Genomic DNA, 23,229 nt, shown 5'->3' with positions numbered 1-23,229 from the left:
AATCACATTTTTTAAAAATATTTTTATTATATTACACCTTATTTAAAATTTTCCTAATTTTTAATTTTGTTTCATTAATTTAATTACAAATTTACATGTCATCCATTTCAAGTAAGTTCATAAAACCTTTGAAGAAAAAAAAATTAAAATATTTACTAAAATAAAGTTACAAATGCCCTTTCACTGGCTACAGGCATAGGCCGGTGGTGGTCTACTCTCTACACGTTCAACTTTAGAAGAGAGGTGTAAATAGATGGCAAGTTTCAGTTAACGATATCCAGGTGGGCGTGCATACGCCGTTGATAAACACCCAAGATGCTCGACATTTAAACTCAAGGCGACACGTATAAACTCCCTAGCGTTTGAAAGAATCCGACCGTTTCATTTCCCTATCTCAAAGGATTTTCCTTTTTCTTGTTGAAGTCTACAAATTCTACTGATTCTGTTTGTTCACCGTCGACCTCTTCTTTGGTTCTCTCTCTCAATTGATTCTGTTAGTTTTTTCATTTCAAGCTTGGGTAAGGATTTATTCTTTTTTTTTTTTTTTTGTAATTTTTATTTTATTTTTTATTTTTATGTTTAATTTGATTGAAATTTGTGGCTTTGATATTCATGTTTGATTTAATTAGGTATGAATTTGATAATGAATTTTGGAATGCTATTCATCATTTATGTGTTTCTGGTATGTAACCTTTCCCCAAATGATCAACTTTTGATCTTTTTGTAGTCGAATTTACAGAAATTAGGGTTCTTGAATTTTAGGTTTCGGATTTTTTGCAACCTAAATTTTTTTAAATTTTCCTATGCTTGCTCAATGAGAAAATGTGGGAAAAGGAAAGAATTTAGGGTTTTTATTTTATATTTCGATAGTTTGCAACCTGAAAAAACCAAAAGTTTTGAGCATTTATGACTGCTTTGTCTCAGTTGAGTGATATATTTTTTTTCTAAGGAGAAAACATGGAAGAATAAAATTTTCACAGGTTCTTTTTCTTCGATTTTCTTGGCGACTGAGATTAATGGTTGCTTTAAATTGGTAACAATTTATCAAGAATTTAATCATTCAATCTCAACAAGTGCTTTAAATTGCTTCAAATTTTGACTGTTGCTTAATTAAGAAAAATGTGATATTTCTGTGAACCAGTAACTGGATGCTGATATTGCTTGGTTGGGGTGTTCTTGTGTGGGTACTCAGAAAGGATGAGGAACAGGAGGGGAAAGGAGAGGAAATTGCTTAAAAATCTAATATTTCAGGTTAACCAAATGCAAAATCAGCTTCTGTTTGAACACTGACAGAGAAATTGGAAAAGGAAAGAAATTAGTCTTTTAAATTTTGTATTTTCGTATTCCGGGGCCTAAATTATTAACTTTGAGGCTATTCAATTATTTCGGTGATGTTTGGATACACTTCCTAGGCCTATTCAACTATCTAGGTGATGTTCGGATACACTTCCAATTTTTTATTTTTAAAAATAGAAACTCTTTTATCAAATATAATAATTCTTATAAAAAAAGCAGAAATTTATTTTATGTTCTTAAACCCTATTTTCAAAATTTTAAAAATTTTTGAAAATGAAATTTTTTTACTTCAATTTAAAAAATTTTAAATAGTGTTTTTACATATACAAGCTATGTACCTAATTTTTATATGAATTCATACATTTTGTATCTGACTTTCTATTTTTAAAAACAAAGATAGGAAATGTATCCAGAGATTCCAAACATGCACTTAATTAGCTGATTTATATATATATATATATATTTGGGAAAAAGATTACAAAATTTGAAATAGAATTAAATTTTTATTTTGTTCTGTTTTTTTTTTCCTGCCTTTTCTCAGTAACCAAATGGAAGTTAGTTTAAATTTGTAAGAGAGTGTGCTCATGAATTTACCATTGAATCCCATTTCTACAAGCTTTGGGTCTCAAATCCCACTGTATTTAATTCTAAATATTTGAAACTGCATCGTTTTATTCTTGTGAAATTTCTAGCAAACTAGTTTTATATTTTAGTTCTCTACAGATAATTGGATTTGGTTGAATATCAGTATCCACTTAGTTGAATAGAACTGGATTTGATTTGTAATTCTAGGTCCAGGAATTCAGGAATCTCGTTTGCTGCATATTGTATTTGGCTGGATACTGAGATTCATTTGTTTGAATTGAAGTGGATTTGAGTTGAAATTCTAAATCTGGGAATTCAAGACTCTAGGTTTTGTTAGTTATGTTTGTGAATTTGGGGGTCTGGAATTTAAGTTCAATTCCAGAGTTAGTGGGAAGCAAACGACCAAATAATGGAATTGGATTTGGAACCTCCAATTTTAATTCCAAGGCCCCAATTTCACGCAACCAAATGCAGCTTTAGCCACTTATAGAAGCATTAAATTGATCATTTCCTTTAGTCTGAGCCTATTCTTTGATTCATGTGCTCACCAGTAATAGGCTTCAATTGAACTGGTGTACCTTGTTTTTCCCCTAAACCAAATCAGATGATATGTAATTCAGAAAAATCCATTTATCTTTATGGTTTTTGAATTTCTTTTTTGTCTTTGAGCTGTTTCATCTTTTCCTACTAATTTTCTGTATCATTCTTTTAAGATTCTGATTTTGTTCATCTCTGTTTGTTCTCTTTTAGCTAGTGACGACTTCATCCTGAAAAAGGAAGCTCCTCCTACTTTTAGGAGGTTATAACAGTTTAGGGAACATATTCTGGAGAGGATTTTTCATGTGTGGCAGTTGGAGCCCACAGCTTCATCATTCTGTCAAAAACTATGGAATGTGCTGAGGAAACAAATTCTTCATTCGTTGGGGTCAGTGATGGTTTTCAGAAAATGCAACCTCTTTCTGGGTAATTGTCCAGAACCACCCAAAGTCTAGCTCTTGTTATGTCCTCTCATCATTTTCATGTTCCTTTCTATGCTGCTATTCCTTTGAATGTTTTTTTTTATTACTGCTAAGATTTTTTTTCTTTCTAACTTTACACTTCCCTTTTTGCTAGACAAGTTTGTTTTGATCTTGAAACATGGGATTAATTATTCTAGTTTTTCACATCTCTCGGTATACGATTTTGTACATGGCACTTGTTTGTAAAAACCTGTATGGTGGCTATGAATCTTGATATAGTTGTGTAGGCGTTTGGTGCTTGCACTACCAACCTGCATTTCTTCACCAGTTCTTTTAGTTCTTTCAAAGTTAAAACACATATTCTTAATCACACTTGGCACCTTCTGCTAAAGTTCTCATTTTTACATTGGGACTGCTGTATTGATCTCCTGCAATATAGGGTCTACGAGGTTCCATTTTGTGTACTTTCCATATGGTGTATAGCTTTACTTAGAATTTTGGAGGTTCCATTTGTTTAGTTCTTTGTTTTTAGGAGGATTTCTCATCCTTATTTTGTACTTTTTAAATCCTTATTTAATATATATAGGGTCTATGAGGGCATTGAATGAATTTTCCAATTATTCACCAAGAGACAGCTTCTTCTAATGATTTTTTTTCTATTAATCTAGAACTAAACTGAAAAATTTCACTTCAAGTTGAAAGTGTTCTACTTAATTTGTGCAGGTCATGTACCTCAAATTGAGTATGTGGCCCTTAATTTAGAAAAAAAATGATTTTTCCAAATGTAAAATTTCCTGAGTGAAGAATATCTAAATATCAGTTGTAAACACATGAGATTCTAGATTTTTTTATTGTTGAAAAATTAGGATTGTATGTTCAACTATATTCGTTTTGTCAGCCCCCCACCCCCTTTCTCTCTCCTCCTCTGTCTCACTCCACACTTACATGCACAAATATCAGTAATTATTCATTCAATATTTGTAATCTGACTATAATGTTATGCTGCTCTTTCTCAGGAGGACCAGGGGTCCAACGAGACGTTCCACAACAGGAAAATGGACGGTTGAAGAGGTAAATGCTTACTCATCAAAATTAGGTATCTTTCCAATTTAGCGGTGTTACTCTCTTGTCCTAGAAATATGTACCATTATATTTATATGGAGTGCTGTCATGAGTTAACTTCATGATATGGTGTGTTGGAGAAGTTTATCGCATTAATTTTTCTTTTGATTTTCGACATGTCTCTAGGATCTATTCCTATTTTGTCTACTATTTGATCTAGTTTAAGGAAAGAGCATGGCAATCATGGCCACATAAAATTATCTACTTTATGAGATTCATGTCAACTCCAGTTGCATAGAGAATCTTGGTTTTATTCTATCTTCATATATTACATGAGGTTGCCCATGGCACAGTTTGGATTTTCCAGCGTCTTTTTCTTTTTCTTTTTTGGTGGGGTGGGGAGGTTGTTAAGAACTATATTCCACTCAAATTACTTTCTATATGAGTATTTCTTGTAGTTATAGAATGCCCTTTAAGGTATGATTTTATTTGAACACAGCATATATCTCTGTCAATTGATACTGAGTTTGCCTTCTCTATGTATGTCCTAAATTTTTTGTGGGTTGATATAATCAATTATTACATTCGTTCTCCTGCTTCGTTTTTTAATTTTTCAAGTTTTAAGCCCATCTGGACAAAGCAGGTTTTCTTGCTTTCAGGACTTGCTCCTTTGCTTCAGTAACTGGATTCAAAATGACTCTGTGTTTAAACATTTTTGCTACTGGATTTGTTAGTGATCTTGTATCTTAAAATTGTTGGTCCATTGTGTTTGGTGATGTTTACTTTGATTAGCATATAAATGCATGCTTGGATCAGTACCTAAACGTATACTTGTCGTATTTCTTTGGTTTGTATTTTTGTGGTTTCTTTTTCATTTTTGAATTCAGGATGACATGCTGCGTGAGGCTGTTCAGTGTTATAAAGGAAAGAATTGGAAAAAAATAGGTATGTCTGTGTTCTGATATTGCCTGTAGCATTCAACAAATCTTGCACCTTAACTATCACTCATTAGTCATACTTCAGTCCATGTAGTGTTCTAGAATGGTATAATTACAAAATAGATATTAAGAAGTAAATAATTTCATTAACATTTATATTCTAATCAATGCTACCCATGTGTCTAATTGTACACCTGATTTTGATCAATACTTTGATTCATTCCAACATGCTTTGATACCTATTTTCCAGTCAACCAACCAACATTGAATCTATATCATTTTGCTTGTGATTTCTAACTAAAAGGAGGATATTTCTAAATCATTCATCAGTTGCGTAGAGCTTCCAGATCACTGTATTATTTCCACATGAATTCTGTTTGATTGACAGTTCACAAGAGTTTGGCTAGTAGATTCTCAATAAAATGTTTTCGTTATTGCTTTGAGGTAATGCTGCTCCTCAAATAATTTTATGTTTGAGAAATTATCCCAATCCCCTTGGCATATAAGTTATTTAAAAAATGTTTCAAATATTTGTTTGCCCATTTGTATGCTACTCACTTTCTATTATTCATGCGGGTCCTTTTCTGTTTCCTTGGCATGATTCTACTAGGTATATTTGGTAGATCATTGAGATATGCTTAAGGGTTTTTTTCCCCCATTCGGACATCTTTGTTGTTGAACCTTCTTAGGGGTGGATTAGCCTAAATAAAGTAGACTTGCCCCCTATACCCCCCACCCTGACTATTTGGGGTGGCAACATGAATCTTTCCCTCCCTTATGGTTTTGTCCTAGGATATTTTTGTTTAGTGTAGGCTGTTATTTCTTAATCTCTTTGCATTAGCCCAGGTTGAATTTTTTGTTTTTTGATAGACAACAGAATCATGTATTAAGAACTGCCAAAAAAAGGGGGTTCACCCCACATATGCAGGAAGTATGCCCAGAACAGCCTAAAGAAAGCAACAAACAAAGACTAAGTTAGCCTACAAAAACTGAGCATAGCTAACCATAATAAAGAGCATCTAAGACATTCAAAATAGAGGGGTTCTCCAACTCCAGAGAATCCTGAGACCACTCTAAAAGCGGCCATATGAAAAGATCCTTTAATCTTTGATCTGAAAGCTCTTCATCGAAAGTCCTTAGGTGGCATTTTTTCCGAATACACCAAAATAAGCAAATTGGAGCCAAGTGCCAAACTGTTCTTTTCTTCTTATCTGGCTCCTTCAAGTTGAATTTTATCACTTATTGATGCAGTCATTCATCTTCCTTGCACAACACCAAACAACTTAATCCAATTCTCTGCCATCTCATACTCAATATAGGTGCTCTGACTTGTCGTGCATTATACATAACACACATCATTTTACCTGTAAAGTTGTGTTGCTTGCAGTGGAATGTTTAAAGGATCGAACTGTGATACAGTGCCAACATAGGTGGCAGAAGGTTTTGAATCCAGAAATTGTCAAAGGTTCTTGGACAAAAGAGGTGAAGCATTATGGGTGTTTCTGGTTCCCATGTCAATTCCTTACATCAGTAATTGTTTGCCAACATTTCCTTTGACTTGAAGTATTTGAATATTCTTCTTGTGATTTATAACTTTACCTAACTTCTTCATGTAACATATGGACAGGAGGATGAAAAAATGATGAAATTGGTGAAAATATATGGACCAAAGAAATGGTCCAACATTGCCAAGCATTTACCTGGACGCATTGGAAAACAATGCCGGGAAAGGTATCATTAGAGAACTTATCTTTGGTTTTGGGTGGCTTCTGTTTATTTTATAGCTTCTTCAATTCAAAATTACTTTCTGAAAGGATTAAATGTGAAGTTAACAATTTTTAAGTTGGTTACATGTTTACTTGCCAGTAATAACATGGGAAGCTTCATTCTATAATTCATATAGTGTGTTAATTAAGGAACTTGTCTGACAACTGTAGCAAGTAATCCTGAGATAGTTTCTTCTTTGAGCTGTGGAAATGATTTGGTCTTCAAAACCAGGATGTTCAGTTCATGCACTTCAAATTCCAACAAGCACAGACTAGTCCTTGAGAAAGAAGCAACAGAGTATTAACTATCCTATAAATTGGAGGAAAACATACCATAGTTGTTGAAGTAGTGTCTGGGGAAGGAAGGATGCACTGCAAATGCATCATGGTAACCAATATAAATTCACAAGTTTTTATGTTGAAGAGATAGGAATAGGAACTTTATTGGAATTGAAATGTCAAAGACTTGGAATTCTGAAATGTCCCTATTCGTAATTTTCTCATCTCATTCATGGACTGACAGTCTTGTACAATTTTAGTTTGAGATCACAGTTGGAGCCGGCAGTCAGGTTCGCTACAATCAGGTGAAGTAAGATGGTATAATAGCCAATTTGAACTTGGGAATAGATGGGTTGGTTTCCCATTTTGTCTTTATGGTTCTATAGCTTAGAGTTTCTTTGAAGAAAGAGGAAGGAGGAGGAATGAGTGGAGAAGGAAAAACATGTGTGGCGAGAAGGTTCCTCTTACCTTATATACTTTTGCTAAGTAAAGAAACATGAGAGAGAAGGGTTCCTTTCACACTTTGGAGGCTAAACATGTTCTAAGTTAAAGTAGTACTTATCTGATATATAAAATGACAAATCAACACCCCATCATAAGCTAGTGCAATGATACATAAATGCCTAGCTTGCTCAAAATAATTTGAAAATTAACACATGCTAATCCTTTAGTCAAATTGTTCATTAATATTCAACTTCTCCTATATAATGCTTCTACATGACAATATGCTTTGACTTGTCATGTTAAATGGGATCGTGAGTAACATTGATAGCAGCCTTGTCAAAGTTAAGCCTTGTAGGTTCATTAGAGATAAACCAATACCACAAGTCATAAATCTAAATATGCATTAGCACTTGATTTGGGAACTATTAATATTTCCTTTTCAAGTTACAAGATTGCCTTGTACAAATGTCCAGTGTAAAGAAGTGAATCTCCCAAATGTGACAGCCCCTGCACAATCTGAATGTGAATAAGATTTTATCCTTGCAAATAAGAAATTGTTCCTTAGCACAAGTTTAAAATATCAAAGAATCCTGTAATTTGCCTTTAAGCAAGATTTTCTTTAGTCATGCATAAATTGATTAGTTTAGGACCTGGAGAGTGTATCAAATATCAGGTTGTGTGTGCGGGAGATAGATTATTTATCCCCCTGGACTTAATAACACAACATTGTCTTCTTTTATGACCTTTGAGTTTGTACATTTGTTGTATACACAGGTCCATGGCCTAACATTCTGCTCATCTCTAAAAGGTCAATGATATAATGCTTTTTTGTTTTGTTTTTGTTTCTGTTATTTTTTTGGGCTGTTGATGAAAATGGAGATACCTTTCATAGATTTAGCCATCTTGACCCTAAGTTAAGCAAATTTAGGTGGTGTTTAGATTTTTTATTTAATTCTAAATGGAACTTGAAACATTTTTTTGATAAATAAATAGAACTTAAAAACTAAATAGTGCTTAATAGTGTTAAGTATTAAGTTCTTTGTTTTTTTTAATATTTTCTTTCTATTAAGTATTAAGAAGTAAAGAAAAACAAACAGGTTATTTTTAGCATTTAGAAAAAATAAAATATTTTGACTTTTTCTATTCAGTCAAAAATTTAAGAAATAAGTAATAAGTTAGTAAAAAAACAAATTATCTAAAATTTGAAAGCAAGTTGCTTTCAACAAAAAGTTAAAAAAACAAATAACACCTTAATCTCTCAATCCTTTTCTCAAATTCTCTAGCCACATTTACCTTTTACTTCTGCATCTTATATTAGTGTCATTCATTAGGAAATCATTTTTAATATATTCTCTTTTTTGCCTATTGAAAAAAAAAAAAAAATCATTCATTAGGAAATCATCAAAAGGTAAAAAAAAAAATAAAAAATGGCAGAGGCCTTTGCTGCTGAGTTCTTGATGAACAAGCTATTGTCATATGGTTCCACTTGTGGCCACATTTTAGATCAGTTTATTAAACCTTTTGAACCATAATCTTCAAAGAGACTGCTTTAACCATTACAAGGCTTTGTTTAAGTTGCACTTCTTCATTTCTCTAAGGGGAAATGTGAAATCTGGAGAAAGCTCATGCAGACTTAATCCAAATTTCTATGTCGAAACATATTCTCCTTGCTTTTTTTTATCAGAAATACAAGGCCACCTATTCCTGCCAATAATTTGTTTCTTTTTTTTTTTCCAATGGTAACCCCACAGTAAAATATAATTTTTTTATAAATGATTTCTAATGATATTGTGTTGAAAAATTATTAAAATAATAAAGATATACCAAATCGCACAACTGCCATCATGCAGTCACCAACATTACCTCATCACGTCCACAACATTGCACGTTGCCCAGTCCTAATTTTAACACAAACGTGCACATGTCCCTCAACACTACCATCTGGTGTTGCAACCCAACATATATATTGGGCATTGGAAAGAAAATTATAATCCTCTTCAGAGTTTAAAGATATCAGTACCTTTTGTTTATAAATCCAAATTGTCAGAGAATTGATTTTTTGTCTCTATTCTGTTATTAATTCTCCAACTATGCAAACAATCATTTTTTGTCTAGAAGGTGCAGCACTATTTATATGTTTGTATATTATTGTTTTATATTTCTTCTTCCTTTCATCGTATAGGGAAAAAATATCTGCTGGCTTTTCACCCATATTTAAATACACTTGTTTGCTTAGGTGGCATAACCATCTGAATCCGGCCATCAACAAGGAGGCATGGACTGAGGAAGAGGACTTGGCTTTAATGCATGCTCATCAGATACATGGGAACAAGTGGGCAGAATTAACAAAGTTTTTGCCTGGAAGGTACTATACATTTTTTTAAGGAAAGGCCATGATATCCCATCATTTCTCTTGAAATCAGAGTTTGCACAAATATTTTCTCCTTCCATACACATTTATTTTCAACTGTTTTGCGAATGTGTTCCTTCAGTTCTCTTTTTGGCAGGTGTTTGTGCTTTCTTATACAAATTTTATCGAGAATTCTATGTGTACTTATTTTTACACTAAAACTTGTTGTTTACCCTTGTGAGTTTTTGAAATATTTGTGCTTGTGTCCCCATCAGGACAGATAATGCAATTAAAAATCATTGGAATTGCTCAGTGAAAAAGAAAATGGACAAATACATGGCATCAGGTCTACTTGCACAGTTCAAAAGCCTGCCTGATGTCAATTATCAAAACCACTCACTGCATTCATTGTCTTTGGGAGCGCAAGATAGCAATGGAAATGACAGTGGTGTAGAACATGGAAAAGAAACAGAGGAAATTACCGACTATGCTAAAACTTCAACTGTTATCGACTACTCTCAATCTGCAAATAGGACAGCTAATGCAGTTCCATCTACAAGAGAAGAATTCCAAATGAATGAGGAGTCAATCCAAGGGAAGGGGCAGCATATTAGTCTAGTATCAGATTCCAACCGATGTCACAACTCTGCTGAAGGTGTCAGTTTTTCCCTTCCAGAAATGCCTGACCAACCCAGATTCTCCAAGGTCCTTGGGAAAAATTTATCATATGATGCTGGAACATTTGAAAGTAGGGATTGGCAGTTTGCTTTGCAAGAATTAACTAATATTTCTTCACTTGATCTGGGCCAGGACTTGATCAAGGTATCAAAACATTGTATATGTGCTAGTGGAAACCATGAAATGCTACCTGGCCCAGTACTAAACGCTGTGGGGTTAACTTCTAGTGTAATGCAAAATGTGGAGGCTTGTTCTGATCAGCCTGTAAACATGCTGATTTCTAAATGTGATTGCTGCCCAGTCATTTTCCCTGAGGCAGAGAATCATGAATGTCTTTCCTTCAGAGATCATTTAGACTGCTCAGCTATCTGTAATTTGGATGGGTGTACAGATTCATTACATTATCAATCCTCTAACTCTCAAAGCTCTGAAATTTCAGAAACCTTAGCTTCACAATCAATTCATCCTCTGAGATCTGAACTGTTGGGAACTTCAAGCTGTCAAACTTCTCTGCCTGTTGCACTTCCTGATGATGATAGTACACCAATATTTGGTAGTGAACCCAATCATTTAAATGATGCTTCACTTGGAACTACAGAACAGGAGCCTGTTACATGTTCACAGGCTGGTTTTATCCATACCAATGACTCTGCTAGTTCCCCTTGTGATAATGGTACAGATAGCTTTGGTCTGCATATCCAACCAGACAACAAGGAATCTTCAAGATCAGTTCATTTGGTTGCTTTTGTCTCAGGGCCATCAGATATCATGAAAAATTTTCTTGCCACAGATGAAAAACCAATCATGCATACTGAACAAATAGATTCAGGAGACATATTTAATGAGACTTGTTGTTTTCCAAGCTTGGATGTTCCTTTCTTCAGCTGCGGCCTTATAGAATCTGATAGCAGTCACCAGCAAGAATATAGTCCTCTTGGTGTCCGGAAACTGATGATGTCTCCTATGGACTGCTTTTCTCCACTTGGGTTATGGGATTCACCATCTCAGGATGTCAGTCATGAAACTGATCTGAAGAATGCCGCCAAAACCTTTGCATCCTCGCCACACATTTTGAAGAAGCGACACCATGAGTTGTTGACACCTTCATCACAAAAAAGATGTGAAAAAAAACTTGGGAATGCCATGAATCATGGGTTATATTGCACAAATAGCTTGACAAGAGATTTTTCTTGTTTAGATTTGATGCTTGGTGAGAATGGTGACAAAGCATCTTTCGTTTCTCCAAAAAATATCCAGAAAAAGAACTCCAGACCTTGCATGGAAGACAAAGAAAATTTGAGTTGTGCACCTGAAAGAAAAAAAGAATGGAGAAATGATGCTGCACTTTCCAACCATGCAATTCCAGGGATGAACTTTGATCGAAGTTGTCCCTCAGACAAGATAGAGAAAAGTTCCAATGTTCTTGCTGCTGAGGCTAAAGTTGATGCTGATGCTGCTGTCAAAGTTGTGAGTTCAATTTTTTTGGCATTAGTTTTGTATACATCAAATTGATGCTGACTCTATAGTTATTTACTTGCCTGAATTCTTTTATCAAATGATAATGTTTATGATAGGTAGAATTCCCTAATCACATTATGAAGAATTTCTCTTCATATGGGGGTCAAACTGTTTCCATTAAATCAGCCTTCATATTGGGTTTGTATGCAATTTATTCTGAATTGTTTTCTAACTACCTTGTTAACATTTTTTCTGCTCTAGTCAGTATCTTGGAATTTTTGATATATTAAATATTTAAATACACACACACACACACACACGCATATGTGTGTGTGTGCGTGTAGAACTGAATGAGTCCTTGAAAAGGACGTGGCTGAATGAATTTGTTGACTGTTTGGAGTCCAGCTCTCGTAGTGGAACCTTTCTTTCCCAGGGCCCTGTAAGCCTTTCTGTCCTGCTTTGATCCCTCTACCTATTGATCTAAACCCTGCTAAAAAATATGCTTCAAATGCCTCTTTGATTTTTCAAAAAGAAAGTAGTAGTCTTACCTGGTTTCACAGTGCAGATACTCCTTTGAATCCTTATGTATTATGCATATGTGTGCGTGTGTGTGTGTGTGTGTGTGGTAAGTACTTACCTATGTATCCATGGCAACAATACCAAATAGCAAGTGGATCGGTATTGCTGCCCATCCTGTCTGTATGATTCTCTAAATCAAATGTTTGCTTAAAAGGAATAAGGACATAAGGATCGATTTTACAAAAAGAAGAACAAGGATATAATGATCAGATGACTTTTAATATCATATTAATGTATGATTTGGCTTTCACATTATAAATTGGAGTGGGGCATCTATTTTACGCCTGATGAGACATGGGTTATTTTCTCAGGTGAAACAATCTTCTGGAATCCTTGTTGAAGACAAGAATGACCTTTCATCATTCTCTCCTGATAGAGTTGTACATAAAATGAACAGAGTTCTATGTCCTAGTGCTAGAACTCCAGAAAGTCCAAATTCTAGACAGTTGGAGGAGATTGTTCATTCTGAATTCTTATCTGGAAATTCCTCCTTTTCTGTTATTGTCTCTCCAACTGCTCATGGAAAGAAGAATGGTAGTTGTTCAGGTTCAGTTACACCTGTCAAATCTGCTCCTTCATTAACTCCACTCAAGATCATGTCTGGAAGCTCTGGGAGTGATGCTGGTATTGACAGCATGTAAGTTTGGAAAATCTTTTCCTTCTGCTATTTTTTCATTATACTTGTTGAGTATATAGCATTCCTATCATGTGAGCGAGTTTTATTAAGTTAAACTGTAGGAGATGCTCTATTACATAAAGAACATTTCTTTTGTTGTATATGAGGGCACCATTCTGTGAAATTGGACAATTTAATTTTAGTTCTATCCATATTTAGAAGTTGATTTCTCATAAATCGTATGTTCAAACTTAGAATGTCTGTTGATTAATTGTCTCTCTTCTCTTCTATTACTAAGACAATATCAGTTGCCCTTGATTATCTCTTATGATTTGCATGGCCAATTTCATCCAGGTTCTGTGAAACTCCTTACAAAAGAGGAAGTGAATCTCCTTCAGTACTGAATTCCCCATGGTTTATTAGCTCTTTCCTTCCTGGCCTAAGAACCGGCACAAACATAACGACTGAGGTATTAAATTTTTGGTAAAATTAATTAATCCTACATATGTTATTTGTTTTTTTTTTTATTCTTTCTTTTTATTCCATTTCAGTTGATGATTGAAATTTCTTGCAGGATATAAGGAATTTTATGAGCCCTGGCGGAGGAAGCTATGATGCCATTGGGCTGATGGGACACTTCAACGATGTAGCTGACTGCCCAAGAAGTTTCGGGGAGTGAGAGTCCTGAACGGATGTAAGAGGAAAGGCGAACATCTGGATGGTAACCAAAAGAACAAATATTGGCCCAAATAATTAGCAGTAGAAATTTTCTCATTGGGTTTCATATTTCTTGGTATGAATGCTTGCTTAAATTTTTGAAGGAACTCTTTTTGTTTTTCTTTTTCCTATAACTTAAATATCTGGCTCAGGTAGAGTACCAGAATTCAGTGATATTGCTACAGACATTCTAATGCATTTTAGAGTCCAGAGGTACTACTAATACATTTTATTCTGTTGGTCAAGTCTGTTTGTGCAACATAAGGCCAACCCAATAGTGGGCCATCATTCAGTTGCCAGACATAAGTGGTGATTAGAAGAACCCAAGCTCCAAGTAACTTATTGCTGTGGAAGCACTGCCATTCGTCTTCCCAAACATAGGTCCTGAAATTCACAAACAAAAGGCAGGAAACAGCATTCAATTCTTTTGTTAATTTTCTGATAGACAATAGATTGCAGGAAAGGTTAGGAACATAATTTAGTGTTAAATGTTTCGAAACAACGATTGAACCTTTTCCTGCTATTGAAAACAAAGAAGGATTTTGAGGTTTTTGGGATTGAATAGAGTCGTTCAAAAAACTGTACAGTTGTTCCAACTGTTCCTTACCAAAGAAAGGTTAATTGGAAGCCAACTAAGCCTTTCTTTTTTTGTAAAAAGTTTAACCTAAGACCAATTATGAGTCTAAACTAAAACGTACAAAAGGTTAAAACCCATTGAACCCATCAAATAGAAAAGCTTAAACATCTTGTAAAACATATATCAAAAACCTAAGAAGGCCTAAAAGGACTTAAAACTCATTAACACCATTAAATATTTGGAGTTTAAGCCTCAACAAACTCAATGCTATGCCTTAAGGCTGTAAGCCTCAACAGAGTGAGATGAGCTTAAATTACCTTGTATTGAGGCTATACAATGTTTAAATTCAGCTAATTAATTTTTCCCAACCTTGTAAAGAAAAAGAACCAAAACAAATTTCAACTAGCTATGTTTGCAATGCATGTGAATAAAAACTTGAGACAAATAGCTTGACATTGAAATATGCATTTTGGAATAGTTTGTGGTGATGTTATTAAGTAGTGTTGTCACACTAAATATAGATATAATATATGTGATTCTATAGTTATTATCCCTTCGAGGTAGTAACTTGGAAACATATTGTCATGAATTGGAGCCTTGTACTTCAAAAGGGAAAAGAAAGTTCATATATAAACAAGGATCAAAATTAAATTAAAAGGCACCTTACTGAGGAGATGCTAGTATGGTAAAAAAAATAGTATATAAGTAACACCTAAATTCTAAAGAATAAGAAACAAAGCAAGAAAAAGGAAATCAAACACTATACACTGTTGAAAAGATGGAGTTTTCCAAACTATCAATAGGTCAAGGAAATAAATAGTTCCACTCTCCAAAGATTCTCAACCATACAGACAAAGATTTGTAGAACATATGTTTGTGCTTCATATCTGAAAGCTTTAACTAGAATATATAAGCTTCCTCTCCTTTCATAAACCCTAGAAGACACTTAAAGAGGTTGTTTTCCATACTCAAAGAAAACTCCTGTTGATGAAATTCTCATGCTAAATAAAAAAAAAATCCTTTATTGAAATAGGAAAGCAACAAAGCCTATAAAACATATGCAACCCAGCAGTGAATATAAAGATAATTCATTGAGAATTATTTTCACATGCAACATCAAATCACCACAACCCTTCCCTTTCTGATGAGTAGTCTAATTTGAAGAACTTCTCCTAGACAATTTCCTTGATAGCGAAATCAACCTTCATGGAGCTTCCAAGCGCCAGACTTCCGTTGCTGGAAAAGAAAGAATCTTAGTGAAAGCAACTTGTAGAAGGTTTTAACTTAAGAAACTCCCACCTTTAGATAAATGTTAAACCAACCTATCCTTCATATGCCCTTACTAACCCGAAAACATTGAATACAAGAGATGAATGACCCCACAAACCTAAAATTCCTTTGTATCATGAAATCTCCTAAGAAACCTAGGATCTTGATGGCCCAATACTCCACCACCTGTTAATAACTCACTAACATCGTTTCTCTATATAAAGCAATTTTAAACAAATCGAGGAAAAATGATCTCTTAAAGATAATTCCCTATACTAAACATTAGAACAAAACTTAGTTCTCACCTCATTTACTTGGAGAGGTGTTAGTAGGAGCATAAAATCAAACCATCACTTCTAATTGCTTTACAAAAACCTAATCGAAAAGTCTTATTGGCCTATTGAAAATCTCAACCACTTCTCTCTCTCTCTCTCTCTCACACACACACACTCTCTCTCTTAGATTGTGTTTGGATAATAAATATAAATGCAAGGTAAACCATTCAAACAATTATCCTTGGGTAGATATGTGGAAGAAGGCTTCCATATGCATAAATGGGTGGATCACTTTAATTTAGTCTTCCCTTTCATATCCCTATGTATTATTCATGTACTTTTGGGGTCCCTATAAGGGTAAGCCTCTAGAATGGAGAGAAGTTGAAGAACCTTCTTGTGCCAAGTAACCAGGAAAAAAAATGCAATTCCATTAGATGGAGTTGAGTGCGTAGGCTTGAATTATGAAACTCTCTATTAATGGATAGTTGTGACATCTTTTTGACTCATTATAGTATAATGCTATCAGAAGTATTTATAAGCTACACATTGATGGCTAAGATATCAACTTTATGGCTAAGAAGGAAATTATTATCCTTGGAAAACCATCTCTCAGGGCTATTATTACTTTATTTGGCATGCTTATTATTTCTTTCCAAATTTGCTTTTCTAAGACTTAAATTTTTGGTGACAACTTATTAATTATGAAATGGACAACTTCTTCCCATCTTTCACATAGAAGGGCTTGTACCTTAGTCCTCACTAGGCTATCATTCTCTAGAATTTTTTTATTGCTATATCTATGAGCCATAGTCTTATCTTTTTACCTTGACTTTATTTTGAAGTTTTATTGCCTCTAAAAGTTAGAGCTCTTGTTTGGCTAGTGGCTAACATGAAGATTATGAGAATGATAATCTCAACTCTTGAACACTAATTTTGTGTTTAAGAATAGAGGACAAATGACCATATTTTTTTGTCCTCATTTCTATTGCATTGGACTTCTTGTAAATGTTCTTTTGTTTTGTTTGGTGTTTTATGGACTTTCCCTATGCCAAGAGATATGAATATGTTGATGATGTTTGGTGTTTTGTAATAGTAGGGTTTTATAGCAGAGGGCCACGTAATAATGGGCTTTTTTAGTTACTTTTTAGGTGATTCTACTCGAAAGGAATTTTCAGATCTTTGAGGATGAGATTATGGTTGATGATGACTTGTGGATTAATATTTGTTATCTTACTTATTTTTAGGTGGTTGTTTCCAAGATATTCTTTGGTGTTCCTATTGGTATTATCTTATTAGATTGAAAAATGATTGGCTTTTCTTCTAGAAGGAGAGTTATTATCAAGATTTAATGAATATACATCATTAGTCTATCACTTCAATGCATAAGTTATAGCTGAACATGATATCAAAGCTTTGGTTAATTAGAGGTCTTGAATTCAAGTCTTTCCATTTATTTATTCCCCCTATCCATTTATTTGTAATCCATTGTAAGTGATTTGCCTCTTCACGTTTGGATAGGGTTGCAAGTGAGATTGGTGTTACCATGGTAGACATTATTAGTCCATTACCTAAGAGCTTAAACTTTTAAGCAAAATTAGTAGCCTACCACAACCTATAGGTTTTCCTAAAGCTTAAATTTGACAATTGTTCTTAGGTAAACCATGGAAGATGGATTCTAGGAGCTTGTTCCTAGACCATAAAAGTAGTGTAGTTAGGATTTTCCTTGAGTTGTAATGGTTTATAAGATGGTATTTTTTTGGTGGAGAGGGACTTAGTGACATTTTTTGTTGTATGTCCCAAGATAGTAGATGACCTCGAAGATGAAATTATGGATATACTATTTGTTGTTTCTTTTGGAAGATTGGCTTGCTTCCTTGCATAGAAATCTAGCTAAGACACTTCTTGTGTCCTCGTAGGACTTAAACTAGGAAGCAAATAGTTTGGCTAATAGATAGGTACCTTGTATGAAGAGTTTTTAAGGGATTTCCTTCCTTCTATGTTTTGTTAGGTCTTTCTTGGGATTTAGGTGTTTGTTTCTACGAATTGCCTTTCCTAGTCTCCCCCATTTCCCCTGTTTGCAATTTTCTTGAAGAATATCTCTTTCATCTTTATGTTTTGTTTCCTCATTTAAAAGGTGTCATTTTTTAGAAATTGACTCATGGGAATCAAATGGAAGTATCTAAAAGAAAAATATTTGTTTATACATTTAAAATTGCTTGTATATCAAACCATAATAAATTGCTAGCATATGCCATAAACATAATTGGGTAGAAATTAATACTGAACATATATATCAAATTGAATTTAAAGCTAGTATTGTTTTTATTTCAAAATTTTAATTAATAAAGCAATTAATAAATTTACCACATTCTGGCCTTATCCCAATATTCTAAGTCGCCTCCAATTTTCCCTACCAAGTTTGTCTGGAATGCTCAAGTCCCTTTTAAAGTCAAGTCCTTTGTCTGGTTGGTGGCTCACAAGAAGGTTAATACTAATGACTTGCTACAATTGAGAAGACCCTACAAAGCACTTAGCCCTGACATATGTAAGTTGTGCATGAAGCATGGAGAAACAGTAGATCACCTCTTCCTTCATTGCTCTTTGACGATAGGGTTGTGGCACAGATTATTTCAATCAGCAAAGATGGATTGGGTTTCCCCAAGGAGCATCTCTGACATGTTAGCTAGTAATTTTAATGGTTTTAGATTTTCCAAGAGAGGGATTGTTTTATGGCAAAACGCGTGCATCGCGTTAATGTGGGTGGTGTGGCGGGAAAGAAATGCAAGGATTTTCGAGGACAAAGCAAGGAATTCTGAGTATCTTTGGGATTCTATTTGTTTTCTTACCTCTTTTTGGGCTTTTTGTTCTAAGGTTTTTAAGGGGATTCCTCTTAATATGCTACAACTTGATTGGTTAGCGGCGTGTAACTAGAGTGTCTACTTTTCTCTTTTTGTACTTTCTTATATTTGATTTCTTGTAGTCTTGTTTTTCTTTGCTGGGAGGATTCCTCATCCTTCTTTTGTATCTTCTTTTTATCAATATATTCCTTTGTCGTTTCCTATCAAAAAATAAAAAATAAAATAAATAAATAAATAAATTTACCACATGCTCTCACATAAAAAGAACCTCATATAATTCATATAAAATATGATGATAGTTTGTCTTCTAGATCCATTCTCAATATTACTCCTTTGTAGCCTGCACATATCTAAGAGTCAGATTCTTTTTAACTCCAAGATTTAGGATACAGAGAATCAACTAAAAAGGATCCAAAATTTAGATATCGATGCAAAGATACAACATAGTAAAGGAAAAGGAAAAGGTTAATTTAAATGATATTTTCTCCTGCATCCTTTTTCCCTTTTATGTATGTAATCAAGAACCCTAGTTGATCTAGAGCCAATCTTAGTCTGTTGACATTGTGATTTCCTGTGTGATTCTTTTATTGTCACGTTAAGCATCAGCAGCGTCCATGCGTAAGCAGGTTGATCCTTAGGGTTGAGAATTTGGCACAAGAAGTACCTCTTCAGATTTTTATGGCATGTGTCCTGATCTTCATAATGAATAACTTATTTTTTTGTCTTCAACACAGCCTGGAAAATCAATTGCCTGATCTAGAAAGGCTATCTTGTTACTGTTTAATCATGGCTTGAGATTTCTATACTTGAATTTTGAGCTTAGGTTATTGAGCTAAATAATGTTCAAATTGCTGTTTTCATGATATTTCTACCTTACAATTTTGCCTATGGAATGCCAAACTTGGTTATCCTGGCTAATACGAAGTTTACTTGTCCAATGCTGTTAAAATGTTGAACACTTCTGATTTTCTAAGGAAAAAAGATTTAGAGTATTTTATTTGATTCTCTCTTGTATCCTTGCTGCACAGGAAACACATTTCATTCTTCTTTTGTTGTTGGGACTTGGGACTAAGGAGAGGGTAGAGGTGGAAATTTTCAATTCAACTGTTTCTGGTGGCCCTGAATCAAGTTTTCCATTTGAGATCTTAGACCATATTTATTACTGGATGGTTCTGCGTATTGTTTGCATGTTTCTGTTTTGGTAACGAAGTGGTCATAAATGTAACAAAATATTGGTTTTGTCACTTTTAGAAGCATGGGTCTAATAATGATGAAAAAGGATTCGTGTAGAGCCTATTATTTGGAATAATGCTCCGCTGAGTTTATTTTATTCTGATTTTTTTTAAGGTTCTATGAAGATCGTAAGATCACTCCTTGCTATCGGAGCAATTCAAGATGGTGCAGCTTAACACATGCATTACATTTCAGTTCTGTTGGAACAAGAGGGACTGGTTTTGGAGAATTACTTCCATACCTTAGAATCTGTAACTGGTAAGCACAAAATTCTGTATTTTTTAAATTGGAATTGCTTTTTGAGAAGTTTTGTTTACATTGCATGCTATTGAGTATTCTGTGTTTCCCCAGATAATACAGAATCTCATTATTGAGTAGTATGAGCTACAGACTGGGTTTTTTTCAGGATTGTTGGAGACAGTTAAGGAGGATTTTCTGAGTTTTTTCAGAATTTACTAACAATGGAGCCAATACAACTTTCATCACTCTTTATGAAAGTTTGGTAACGAGTCCATATAAGATCATAGCCAAGGTGTTGTCCCATCTCTTTATAAGAAGGTACTAGATGAGACCATTCATCTTTCTTAATGAGGCTTTGTTGAGGGTAGACAGATTTTAGATGTAGTCTTTTCTGCAAATGAAAAAATGGATGAGAAAAGAAGCTTAGGAGAGGAGGGGGTCGTCTTCAAGATTAACTTTGGAAAGGCATATGATTATGTGGATTGAGGTCTTCAAAACCATGGTTTAGAAAGAAGAGGTTTCAATCCAAAATGAAGGTCATGGATTTGTTAGTGCTTTAGTTAGTTTTTCTGTTTTAGTAGTGGAAGTGCCCAGAGGGTGGGTTAAGGCAACAAGAGGAAAAAGGTAATATAACCCACTTTCACCATTTCTTTTTGCTATTATGGCAGATTATTGAGTAGATTAATGCTTTATCTGAGGATAGTGACACTCCAATACACGCTTTATAGCATACAATAATATGCTTTGTCTGTCATTCTCTAATATAATTTGGAAATAGTTTACTTACTTGCAGTTTGAGGAGATCGAGTTTTGTAAGAGGGAGGGAGAGAGAGAGAGAGAGAGGGCACCAACAAGGAAACAAGATAGGTTATGTTTTTAAAGAACATTTCAATCATTCCTGTTACTGGGGATAGGGAAGGAACTAATCACAAAAAAGCAGTATTTCTCTCTCTTTCATTTGATAATTTAGAGATTAAAAATGTTGGAAGGAGTAGCAGAAATGGAGGAGATGACCAGTTAAAGCTCTTGAGCTTGCCATGTTTTAATTGCAAATTTGTTGTCCACATGTTTAATTGAACTCGTCTCCCCTGTTCCCCTGTTTTTGTTTTTTCTCCCCAATTTTTTCAGAGACAATTAAGATATTTACATGCACTTTTTCTCAATTCTTCTTGCGGGCATTTGAAAATGATGGCAACACGAGGAGCCTTCCAACATCTGTCATCTCTTCATTATTCATCTAGTCTTCATTAAGACCTTTGTACTTTCACGTATGTAATACTCACCCAGTCTTTTATTTTGCATCCATATCAAATTTATAAAGCTCGCTCGTTTTTCAGGTGTAGCATGCAGTTTTGATTACACTATCTGCATTGTTTTTCGGATTTCTGTGTGTGTCGTATGCTCATCCAATCTGTTGTTTTGTGTTCATATCAAATTTATATTGATTTTATATATATATAAAAAATTATTTTATATCAAATTCAGTCTGTGTTTCACCCAACTGGTACCTTCAACTCATCATTTTTTTTTTTTTTTCATTTTCCTTTTAATGGTAGCCTTATTATTATTACAGAGAAAAGATTTAGGCTATGTTTGGTTTTAGAACAATAACTTTATAATACATAAACTTCTACCTAATTTTAATGATATTTGTTTTTTTTATTTTTTATAATGAAACTAAATATGAGAGGATCATTTTTCTTAATATTTCTTTTATTTCCTTAGTACCTTTTGGAAATAAAATATAATCTCGAGATAACATTGATAACATTGATATGAAGATATCTTTTCATTGAATTTGAATTTGATGAAAGGTATAATGCATTGGATATTTTTTTCATTTCATTCATTTTGAAGCATTATTTAAAATATTACTTACAAACAAGATATTGTATCCAGGTTGCAAATTCCACAAATTCATCAAGGCATAAGATGATTAAGGCTGCAAATTCTACAAAGAAAAGCCAAAAGGAAGGGTGTACAAAAGCTATAGATTGGGCACATCAACAAGTATATTTGTATTAGTTTTTCCTTTTGGACCAGCTTTGTTGAGTTGAGGAGACTATAATCTCTCACACTTTGGTTGCTATTTAATTTGATGTGATGCATTGTTGTAAACTCATATATATTTCGTTGGGTTATTTGATTAAAATGGATGAAATGTTCCCGATTTGTAAACCTTTTTACTTTTTTTCTCAGAGATGTTATAAAGTTTGGCTTTGAAGTTAATTGTATGTGTAAATACTCTACTCTGTAATTTTTTTTCATTAAAAAAAATATATATATATATTTTTTTCACCTAAAAAATACATATTTTGGACAAAAATGCCCTTATCTTTTTCTTATAAAAATAATATTTTCTTTTAAAACAAATGTATAAATAATTGAAATGTTGAAGGGTATTTATATAAAAAAAAATTAATCACTTTTCAGAGTTCTAAAATGGAAAAGATTAATTTTACAAATTTGAAAATTTTTTTTTTTCAAATGTAAATTCATTTTCTCTACATCATGTTCTCGGCGTGTAAATAGAAAGAGGTAAAATTAGCTTCTAAGAAGCTATGAATAACATTTGGCACAAGCTATTTGTCTGAAAACATTTCTTTTTCAAGGGAAAAATATAATTTCCATATATTTTATAAAATGTAGAGAATTCAAAAGTCATAAAATAATTTTTTGGAATCAAAAGTCCTATTAAATACGTAATCATCAAACTTAACAAATTTATTTCAAAAAATCTAAAGATAATTTAAAAAAGAATCTATTTAGAAGGTAGAGTGGAACAGGATCTAAGAATCAAATCTATTTCAGAGTTACAACGGAACAAGATCTAAGGAGATGTTGTAGGTAAACAATTCTGTTATAGAACTTAATATAATAGTAAGATAATGATATTTCTTATCAAATATTTGTTTAATTTATATATATATAAAAAAAATTCTATATTTTAAAAAAAATTATAATATATTTTTATTTCTTTTAAATCACCACTTTAACTTCAACTTTTAGGTTATGCTTGGTTCCGAAAAATGCTAAAATAAATAAATAAA

The 23,229-nt window shown here is 33.5% G+C and overlaps 1 protein-coding gene across 10 annotated transcripts; it reads left to right on the top strand.

Moving 5' to 3' along the window:
* The first annotated feature begins 209 nt into the window (after window positions 1-209).
* LOC100255924 (transcription factor MYB3R-1) lies at window positions 210-22,408 on the top strand. 10 transcript variants are annotated; one of them, XM_059736191.1, is made up of 14 exons: window positions 210-518; window positions 2,632-2,844; window positions 3,857-3,911; window positions 4,790-4,847; window positions 6,228-6,322; window positions 6,468-6,571; window positions 9,566-9,694; window positions 9,955-11,824; window positions 12,706-13,031; window positions 13,365-13,479; window positions 13,585-13,731; window positions 20,054-20,197; window positions 21,308-21,447; window positions 22,079-22,408. In XM_059736191.1, the coding sequence occupies exons 2-11, from the start codon at window positions 2,768-2,770 to the stop codon at window positions 13,687-13,689; spliced, it is 2,934 nt and encodes a 977-aa protein (XP_059592174.1). In that variant the 5' UTR covers window positions 210-518; window positions 2,632-2,767; the 3' UTR covers window positions 13,690-13,731; window positions 20,054-20,197; window positions 21,308-21,447; window positions 22,079-22,408. The 10 variants fall into 10 exon arrangements, with proteins under 10 accessions (XP_059592174.1, XP_010648518.1, XP_059592173.1 ...); XM_010650216.3 differs by having other exon boundaries at window positions 6,228-6,370; XM_059736190.1 differs by lacking the exon at window positions 21,308-21,447 and adding an exon at window positions 630-682.
* The last annotated feature ends 821 nt before the right edge of the window (window positions 22,409-23,229 follow it).

The sequence above is a fragment of the Vitis vinifera genome, chromosome 4, assembly GCF_030704535.1.
Source record: "Vitis vinifera cultivar Pinot Noir 40024 chromosome 4, ASM3070453v1".
NCBI lineage: Eukaryota > Viridiplantae > Streptophyta > Magnoliopsida > Vitales > Vitaceae > Vitis > Vitis vinifera.
This window is presented reverse-complemented; position numbering and strand designations above follow the sequence as displayed.

Excerpts from the sequence above, each read along its gene's own strand:
- LOC100255924 (XM_010650214.3), top strand. The coding sequence starts at position 2,768 with ATGGAATGTGCTGAGGAAACAAATTCTTCATTCGTTGGGGTCAGTGAT. Across the intron at positions 3,912-4,789 it reads GAAAATGGACGGTTGAAGAG|GATGACATGCTGCGTGAGGC; the intron begins GTAAATGCTTAC and ends TTTTGAATTCAG. Across the intron at positions 4,848-6,227 it reads AAAGAATTGGAAAAAAATAG|TGGAATGTTTAAAGGATCGA; the intron begins GTATGTCTGTGT and ends TGTTGCTTGCAG.